The sequence below is a fragment of the Dromaius novaehollandiae genome, chromosome 24, assembly GCF_036370855.1.
Source record: "Dromaius novaehollandiae isolate bDroNov1 chromosome 24, bDroNov1.hap1, whole genome shotgun sequence".
Classification (NCBI taxonomy): Eukaryota; Metazoa; Chordata; class Aves; order Casuariiformes; family Dromaiidae; genus Dromaius; species Dromaius novaehollandiae.
This window is the reverse complement of record NC_088121.1, coordinates 4,190,346-4,200,194: the sequence shown is the minus strand read 5'-3', so window position 1 is coordinate 4,200,194 and position 9,849 is coordinate 4,190,346. Positions and strand designations below refer to the sequence as shown.

At 41.7% G+C, this 9,849-nt stretch overlaps 1 protein-coding gene across 4 annotated transcripts; it reads left to right on the top strand.

Moving 5' to 3' along the window:
• The first annotated feature begins 315 nt into the window (after positions 1-315).
• LOC135330731 (uncharacterized) lies at positions 316-9,551 on the top strand. Of its 4 annotated transcripts, XM_064525499.1 has the most exons (4): positions 322-782; positions 2,201-2,279; positions 7,258-7,585; positions 8,224-9,551. In XM_064525499.1, the coding sequence occupies exons 1-4, from the start codon at positions 694-696 to the stop codon at positions 8,502-8,504; spliced, it is 777 nt and encodes a 258-aa protein (XP_064381569.1). In that variant the 5' UTR covers positions 322-693; the 3' UTR covers positions 8,505-9,551. The 4 variants fall into 4 exon arrangements, 2 of the variants coding, with proteins under 2 accessions (XP_064381569.1, XP_064381568.1); XR_010392833.1 differs by lacking the exon at positions 2,201-2,279 and having other exon boundaries at positions 316-782; XM_064525498.1 differs by lacking the exons at positions 322-782; positions 2,201-2,279 and adding an exon at positions 4,111-5,082.
• The last annotated feature ends 298 nt before the right edge of the window (positions 9,552-9,849 follow it).

Below are 9,849 nucleotides of genomic sequence, written 5' to 3'. Positions count from 1 at the left end.
AAAATTAGTTACTATCTCTGTCAGTACTTAGTTCTTCTGAGGAAAACAATATTTTAACAAGCCAGACAGAAATTATAGGGAAGTTACAGAACATTAGGTATCTGTTATTATGTTGAAACCCATCCCTTTAAGAACAACCTTGATCTGACAGGTGCAACCTAGAAATTGGCCAAACTTTTTACAGGGAAAGTCCTTAGACACAAAGACAGGAAGAGAAGCTGCAAAAACTAAACCCGAGGCTTAACAGGGGAAATCACCTAGTTCACCCCACCATTCCTCATTGTACATCCAAGTCCCTCACTTGTTAGATGCTCTATGCCTTGCACATTTCACTTTACTACATGAAGGCTCTCTTTCATTTTTCATTTGGCTGAGGTGACAGCCAAGCAGTAGCACAAACTTACTGGATCAGGCCATCATCTTAGCAGGAAACAATGACGTTTGTGGGACCTGGGAGAGGGGGAGGGAGGGAGGTTTAAAACCAACAGGAAATGCTTTCACATTTCAAATGCTGCTGCTTCTAACCCATGAAGAAATTAAATGAGCAGAAAGTAGAAGGGTACATGTGTGTTTCCTTCCTCTCCTGTACTTTCTCTGACTGTTGTTCAAGCACATTCATGTGATCCTGTGACCGCAGCACTAGTTCTGTGGATTGAAGCAAGTACCTGCGGACAAGGGAGCCAGTGATCAAGCATGGGATGCTGCAGTCTGAGTGCCAGGCAGGCTGGGTCTGCAGGAACAGGCCAGGATGAGGTGGAGCTACTGAAGACAGGCAGGAGCAGGTAGGCAGCAGTTTTGGGTGCATATGAAAATGGCCAACCACCTCTACTTAAACAGAATGGTGCTTGTGACTGAAACTCAACAGCTATATTGGTTTTCCAAATATGACTCCTTTAAAGGAAAAACTTGTTCTTCTTCCCTTTTTCTAGCCAAAATTTACAATAATGCCAAGTGTTAGATACTTCCAATACATCTACAGCCTCGATTCGTTCACGATTAGGGTCTGCATGCTTTGTATTTTCATTTGGTGTTGTAGTTGTTAACTAAGATAGCAACACTGCTGTTGGCAGGTAGCAGTAAATTTACCCATTCCCTGCTCAGTAGTATGAACCTTGTTACCTTCAAATGATATGACTGCTGGCTACCTGAAATCTCTCAGGCAAGACAGCAGAACAAGTCATTCTTATTTCCCTTGCTTACAGAGCCTGCACTAAAGCCTGCTGTCTCCTCCTCAATGTGTCTCTCTAGGTGACACAGTCTTTTAAGACAGAGGACCAGCTTTTGAGAAACTGAGGGTGGAAACATTCCTTCCTTCCACAGATATTACTGTCTTTCTCTTTCTTTTGGATGGGCAATCACAACAAACTCCTGAGGCTGTGGCAAGCACTGCTCATGTTTTATCAGAAACATGTTTTGTATCAGATTGTCACATGCCAGAGGCATGCAAAGGCCTAGAAGGAAGCTCAGGAGGTCTTTCACATTGCTTTCATGTCTAGGGCAGCCTCAGCTCTTCCTAAATCTTGCTTGACAGATGCTTGTCTAACCTGTCCTTGAAAGCCTCCAATGGTGAAGGTTCTGCAATGTCCCCAGACAAACCATTGTCCCTTTCTAATAGCTAACCTATAACGTAAATAAGACCATTCTCTTTATCTTATCTACCAGACACAAAGAACAATTCCTCTCCTCTTACATAAAGACCATTACCATGCCACCTCAGCAGTCTTTTCTTTGGGCCAGATGTTGAGCAACATTTTACGCTTCCTTCCATAATTTCTCTATGTTCTAATAAATTATTTTATTCTCTCCTTGTCTATTAAGGCAGACAGTGAGAGTGGCCTACATCATTCCTACACACTTTCCTGTAAGACATCAGTAGAAAATTATGCGTCTAAACGCTCTGTTGAATTTAGGTCTTAGTCTGTGCTTAATATGAGTAGTACTTTGCTGGTATGTTCTCCAAGAGTTCAAGTGTGTTATTCCTTGACAATACCTGCTTTCTGATTCTGCATCTGCTGCATTTTTTTTCTAGAGTCCACTCAGATGTTCCAATATTCCAGTCTTAGAATAGGATGTTCTAAAATACCCAAACTTTATACCAGAATTCCAGAAATCAGTCTCCTGCCTGAGCATGAATTTCTTGTTTTTGTAACAACACACATAAGTGCTTTTCTGTGCCTTCCCATATTCTCTTCTGTTTCAGAAAGTGGTCTATCTCAGAAGGCCAGAGTGAGGGATCCCTCTATCCTAAAGATCCTGTGGCCCTATCAGAGACAGAAGATGTGAGTATGAGCAGGGTCATGCAAGCTAAGATTCATAAGCAGAGTCAAGGTGAAAATTGCAGACCTATTTATCTCACCCACCATGGCATTATTCCGATGCAGCATCCCATTGCAATGAAGTGCCAGATGCTATAACAAGCACTCTCTTTTAAAAGCAGATAACAAACAGTTCTCTCTGTTTTAAGGCATAGATATGTTTTTTCAGCTTTTTTCCAAGTATACATGCTGCTTTTCTCATAGAACCTGTCATTAAGTGAAAAGGAAGGTCTTCATGGAAGGGTCAGAGGGTTCAACCCACAAGCACATTTGTCATTGCAAGTCAGTTCTGTAATTTATCCTGGGACCATATTTTATCCCCATTGTCAAGAGAAGATGTTCAGAGAAAAGAGCTGTCAATTATGCAAATTTAGACAGATGGCTAATGGCCAAATCTCCCACTGTCTGGACTATAAAGTTACCCCCTCTCTCTTTTATCCACAGTGTTATAAGCTATCATCATTTAGCTCTAGTTCCCATTTTCCCATCTCCAACTCTGCTATTTTACAGGATATTCCTGATAAGTCTATAAGAAGAAATATATGCTGTGGTTTGGGTTATGTTTTTTCCCTTCCAGACAAAAGCACTGTGGGGAAGAACACGGGAGAACTAGCGAACTTGTTGATCACGCAGCTTATCAGTGGCTGGGAAGGAATAAACATCCACTGTCTTGGGGAAATTGTTTGGTCTTCCCTAGTTTTTCTGAGAAGTTATCACATGGAGGTAATCATCCTCATATTACAACCACTGGGTCATATGCAAGAGATTTTTCCATCTCTGGAAAAAAGTTTTAACTTTTATGACTAGTGGGACAAAAGAACGCTGGGGGAAATTTGGACTTCACATATTATCAGAACTACGGTCAGATCCCAGTGCTTGACTAAGGCCATAATTTGTCCTGACCTTTGTTTTCAAGAATTAATGCCTATACATTCAGCTTTTTTCACCACTGTCAGTTCAAGCTTAATAGATTTCATAATCACTTCTCTGAGCAACAAGCACTTTTTCATTCATTCCTTGAGGGAGGGGGGGTAATCATCCTTTTGTCAGAAGTATTTTTTACTCTTTTCCGCAAAGAGATAAGGACTGGTCATCATGGTTGTGAATCTTTTTTTTGTAACATTCAAGCCCTCTCCATGGGTATTGGGAGTGAATGATAAAAGCAATGCATTGTAATTACCATTATTACTGGTCTTGAAAGAATATCTAGAATTCAGAAGAGGGGACTGAGATCTATTCCAGCTTTGCCATGGATTCATATCTGTTTACCTGCACATCTCTGTTTATGTGCCTGTATATGCATATGAGTAAAATTTCTTTATCTCACAAGAATGCTGTAGTTTGATTTGTCAGTGTTCAAAAAGCACTTTGAGACCATTTTAGGAAAAATGGTATAGAATTCCTAGGTACTGATAAAAAGCTTCAGTCAAACTGTGACCTACTGTGAGACAGTCCAGCAGTTCAACACTGCATAGCTCCTATTTACCAATGAACCATTAAACCAGCAGCCTATCAGCATTGTGTGCACATAAAGATGTACTAAATACTGCATCAGAAGAGAGCAGGGGAAGGTGAGGAGCTCTAGAGAAATTTAATTTCCTTTTATTTTTAATATCTGAAATGTTTTGGAAGAAAGATATAATTGACCTTATTTCAACAGAAGATGTGTGAATGCTACATTGTGCTGTTCTCCTTCCACTTGCTGATTCTCTCAGTGGATCACACAAAGAAGATATTTGTTTATGAGATAAAGCATAAGGATTTTTTTTTTTATCTATTGTATTCATGCTCACAACCAAGACTTCCTAAATATCTCTTTGCTCATAGCTCTAGCATGTAGAGGGTAAAAAGAGTAGTTACCCTCAGCACCCTACCAAGAGGAGGGTTCAAGAGGGAGCAAACATGTGCAGACCTTATCAACCAAGGGAGGGAGACTTCACTGATTTCAGTAAGGCTTTGGCACAATTCTCCATTTTTCAGCCTGTTTCAAAAAGGGAAGAAGCTCTGTCCCAGGGATTGCAGAGGAAGTGCCAGATCCAACTTATATGACTGCTTCTAGGATCTTTAATTTTAGCTGGCTTCTTATTATTGAATTGATTCACCCAGGGAGAAGGACTGCAACTCTGTCCCAGTAAGCTGAGTAAGTGAACACAGTATCAACTGGGAGGTGCCAAAAGGAGGTCGTAAGAACAGGTATTTGCAGGTGTGTGAGGGGGGCAGACATGGTGTTCCAAGGAGAGAGATATCTAGAAGACCTGCCTTCAGTAGAGTAATGTCAGGAAGAGTGTGCTTGAGCTGTACAACACTGGACCAGATAAAATCTAAGGTCCTCCGTCAGCTAAGAGTGGTGGAGCGGCAGGAGGACACAGAAGAGAAAAGATATCGTCAATTTATATGAGATGCAGGATACAGACTATGGCCTTATTGTCCTGAACATGAATGTGCTCCTCTGGCCTGTTTTTGGACATGGGACAGGAATTCAAGAGAGAGGCTGCAAGGCAGATGCGATTCCATCTAGTTCCTACAAAGCACTTTTCAACACCAGTCTCTGTCTATTCGTGGAGCTCAAAGGCATTTGATATCACAGATGCCCTTCCTCAGACCCAGGGGTTGTATGTTTCCTTGCACAGGGTCCATGATAGAATCCAGGCTTGTCTGCTGCCAGACTTCATCTGACTTTGACATGTGGGTTCAACACCTTCAGCACCAAATTGAGACGGCAAATGCTAACTGCCCTGTCAGTCACAACAACATCATCTCTTTTCTGGTGAGTCAATGTAGAACAGATGTAAAGAAAATGGGATGAGAGCAGGAAACATTGTAGCAATCCTTGAAAAACCTATCCAGTTTCAAAGCTGCCAATCAGGCTAGAACTGAACGCTAGCGTTACTTGAGGATGCTGTAGCTTCATTCTAGGTTATGGCAAGTAAGTTTGCTACACACAATGTTTTATCACTGAAAATTTGCAACTGCTGCTCTGTGCACACGAGAGATTTTAGAAAAATTCCTGATCATTTTCGCTCATGGGCTGTTAACTTAAGGAGCCTAAGGAAATTACACTGTCAAAAAAGTCAAGTTTCTGCTTAGTTACAAAAAAACACTTGCTCCTCAATACATGCTGGACTGCCACACAAATTCTTATAAAACATACTGCAACATCCCTAGAGTGTCACAAGATGGCAGGATTACGCTGACATTGAAAACACCTACATATTTGTGCTTTAGGGAATTCAGGAACACAGCTGTGCAATGCATGCTCCCAAAGTTTTTGCCCACATTCTGCCCATGTTGTTCTATGCGCACATTCCTAAAGTGTAAGAGTCAGCTGGAAAGCCAGCTTGCCTTTCTTCCTCTCCCTAGTCCTATTCACTAACAGTTCTGTTAAGGTTCCCCCTCTTTCAAACATCCACACAACTATCCTTGATGTCTTGCATGGCCTGGACTCTAGGAGAGCACTGCACCTTAATTTTGTCCAACAGCAAGCTTGAATTAAGTATGGGAAAAAACCCACGACACAGACCACCCAGCCGAAAGAGCTGCTGATTCCAGACTTCCCCTGCGGCTCACATATATGATTGTAACTAGTGGATCAAAGTTAATTCTAAAGTAGTTAGCTCAGGTGATTCTGCTCTAAGGGTTCAATATAGGGTGCAGAAATCCTTCAAGGATTCAGCACAGCCATGCATGCCATTAGCCACATTGAATCCCAATCTCCTGTTAGCTGTACAGGGCTACTCCAGAGGAAAAAGAAATCACATCTTCATATTTTACCACAAATATCCCCACTCAAGTCCAAGAAAGGGACCTGAATGCCAAGCCCAAAGGGCTTTGAATTAAGATGAAATTCTAATTCAAATCAAACCCATGTCCCAAGCAACCTCATGAGAGAGGGAGAGGGAAAATGAGAGCTTTCTCTTTTAATAGCTAAAGCTGTTCAATTGTCTCAGCCACTGATCATGAAAACACAGCATATGTGACTTGGCCCAGGTAGGCAGGAAATGTGTAGCAAACTAGGAACTTCATCAAGGGTTTCCAAATTTCCAGGCATATAGCATAAGTACCTTTCTTTTACCACCGCATAACCCATCAAAAACATCACACCTCCAGTTTTATCTCCTTTTGGTCTGTCTCCAAAAAAGTGCCATGCGATGAGCAGTGGAAGAAAAGGGAGCTGATGAGACATCTGTTCTGTAACACCATTCTGAAGTGGGAAGGAAAACCTATTCAGCATCTGGCAAGGATACAGTACTTGACTATGGTGCAAGGGGCCAGTGGCCGTGTGGGGGTAACGTACAATATATATCACTCTCAGACACATGGATGGCTTTAAGAATGCAGTCAGTGGAAGCTTAGGCTCACATGGAACTCTTGTTTCAAAATGGCTGGCTGTAGTGTGTAGCTCTAAAAAATTTTGCAACTGCAATGACTGTTGCTTATGTGTATCATTATGCCTTTGGTAGGCTAGAGAAAAGGTAGCATCAGGCTAATTCTGCCAAAGTCCCAAAGTATTGAAGAGACAAAAGGAATCACTTCTGACGATGTTTTCAAACAACTGCACTCAAACTCAGAGGATATGGGGCTGGAAGGGATCTCATGCGGTCATCTAGCGCATCTAGCCCATCCCTTTCTTATCTCACAGAAAGATCATTTCCTAAACATTTCCTTGAAGATATGTGTCTGACCTATTCTAAAAAACATACTTGGTGATAGATATCCCATCAGCTTTCTAAGCAATGAATATCCAGCCTGAATAAGAAATTAAAAGGATAGTATCTGTGTCTGACACAGGAGCAACTGAGCACTGCAGACAGTTCTGAGATTTGGTATATTGCCACAGTCATTTGACTTCATATTCTGCCTTTGGCTGAGGCAGATTTGCCAAGTGGAATTCATTGAACGTGTTTGGTGTCCCTAAGATGTACTATCTGCCTCTGTTCCACAGGATTCTGAGGAAAGACTGCTGATCCTGTTTCCAGAAGATCTGCTTTTCCTCTCTGTAGTTAAGGAGAGAACTGCAATCACTTACGAGTTAAGTAACAGAGGGGATAGAGAAAACGGTCAAAGAAACAAAGAGCTGAGAGGAGCTGGATCTAGTGAGCAACTGTGGGAGACAAAAAAAAGTCTGAATATTAAGGACAAAAAGGAGAAGTCTGAGGAAAATATAAAAGCATTGTTTTTCTTTTCTTTTTTGAAGGGAAAGCTCCCCCTAACTGGAATCCAGGCAAAGGAGAAATCAGCTATGCTGAGAAGGTTGCGGTTTGAAGTTACAGGTAAGAAAAAAACAGATGAGAGCAGTGAGGAACTGAGCATCACTTGGTGCTCAGGCTTGCATTAGAATGGGTTATCTTAAGAAGCTGTCTTCCTGTGAATGGATTCAGTTGCACAGAGTAGCTCAGGCTTACAGGTGCTCTTTGCAGTAGTAGTTTCTAGCAGAACTGACTGTGCTTTAATAAGAAACACAGAGCCTTCCAAAGCCCAGCAGTTTCAGTACAAAATGCTTTTCACATATGTAACATTTAAATCTGGCTCTTTACTATCACAAAAGATAGTTTCTAGTTAAAAATCAGGTATCATTTCTAACTACATCTGGAGCAACCAGGGAGATGCTCCTTAGGGTCTTCTTACATTGCTGGCTGCTACGTTTTAATACTCTTCTGTGCTTCCCTGCTCGGTTCAACAGCCAGTCCAGTCCCTGTTGCCTATCTTTTCTGCCATGGGAAATCTGAGCATCCTTCAGGTTAAAAGGGAAGGCAAGCTGAAATCTGGATGCTGACACTGGGGAGAGGGTATTAACCTTGCATAAGGATAGACTCTGCGACTTTCCTTGCTATAGGCTGATAACCTATGTGTCATGGCAAACTTGGCATACTTTTCTACCACCAAGCTGTTCCCTGTTGATGTCTTGCAGGAAGCCTGACAGAACCTATCCTTATCACCTGTTCCACAGCAGAGGATTATGAAAAAATGCCTCTTCCACCTACAGACGGTATTGGTCAGAGAACTTTACTGCAGCAATATCTCTTCTCAAGCCTGGGACTTTCCCAGCCACACATAGATTCATCCAAACTGTATGTTCCTCCCAAATTATCTTCTCCTTTTCCTCAAAAGACTTGGGTAGGGAGTTCTCTTCAAGCTCATCTTTCTCCTGACAGGACTCAGCACCGAGTCCCACAAAACATTGGGGAATAAAATATCAGCAGGCATAAGAAAAACAAAAAAGAAGAAAATTCCCTCAGCAGACTGAATTTGGGCCCTACTGGGCAGAAAACATCTCTATCTTTCACTGTTAGAGAAGGTATACTGAAGCACCTAGTTTTCATTGATTTCAATGTAAATTAAATATTGAAATAAGCAGGACTACTGAGGAGAGGAGGCAAGTTGTTAGGGCAGTTTGCCCTATTTCATGAAGCTGGAGAGACAGATTATATCACACTACACCTTAAAATACCAATGATCGCACTACCAGTTTATGACTGAATTCCTTGCATCCTCCCATAGCCATGCAAAGTGGAGATAGCCTCCTTCAAAGTAGGACCTTATCTAGGTCCTAGCTTGCAGAGTCTATCATTTTCCCTTGGCCAGGATATACAACAGACCCAGCACAGAGGCTTATGTATAACCCTATCTGGGCTCAGAGAAGAAGGAAGGTGAATCAGGAGTGGATGTTTTGAAAGCAGAAGAGATGTTGGGCTCTGAGTATTAATCAATATGGCTATTCTTTAGTTGAGCATGGCTATATTTATCTGGCATGTAAAGTTCTTGGCAGAATTAGTATGTTCATGTGCAGTAAATATGTTCCAGCCAGAGGAAAACCTTGATTCTCTGACTCTTCAACCACCACCTATCATCCCTAAGAAATCTGGGTGGTATCAGAAGTAGGACATTAGCATGGAGTGACAACAAGAAGGGTGTGTCAGATACAACACCAACAGAAAGTGAAGAAGCTACAAGAATGAGTCCCTTATTGGCAAAGCAAGGGTGGACCTGAAATTGGAATCAAAGCTTCTTTCGGACTGAGAGGGTGAATAAGGGCCTGCACATGAACTGCTCTCCACTGACAGCTGTGCTGAATAGGCCATTGTAATCAGTACAGAATCTTGTGGGTTTGACCTCAGCTGCACAACTGTCTTAAGGAGAAATTTTTCCCAATCTGCCTACTATATTTATTGCCTGATTCTTCTCAGAAAAAGAAACATTGTAAAATACTGTGTAAGTACTATGAATAAAACCCTTTATCCCCAAGCTGTGTGTAGAAAGCAGCATTCATGTTTAACAACTTTCTAGCCTGATTCAGGAAACTGTGTTGGTTTGCAAATAAAGAGTTTGGGGAGCCATTCTCTTTCTTTAAAGTTGCAGGAACAGTGCAGTTCTTGACTGTGAATAGCCCCTTTTCTATAGCTTTTCCTCCCAGCCCAAATCAATGGGAAAAGTTAACCCTGGAAGATACCACAGATCAAAAACTTCTTCCACATATTCTCTTTGCTGTCCTCCACCCACTAAGAAAAACAACTCAAAAACCTCCAGTTTGAATCAA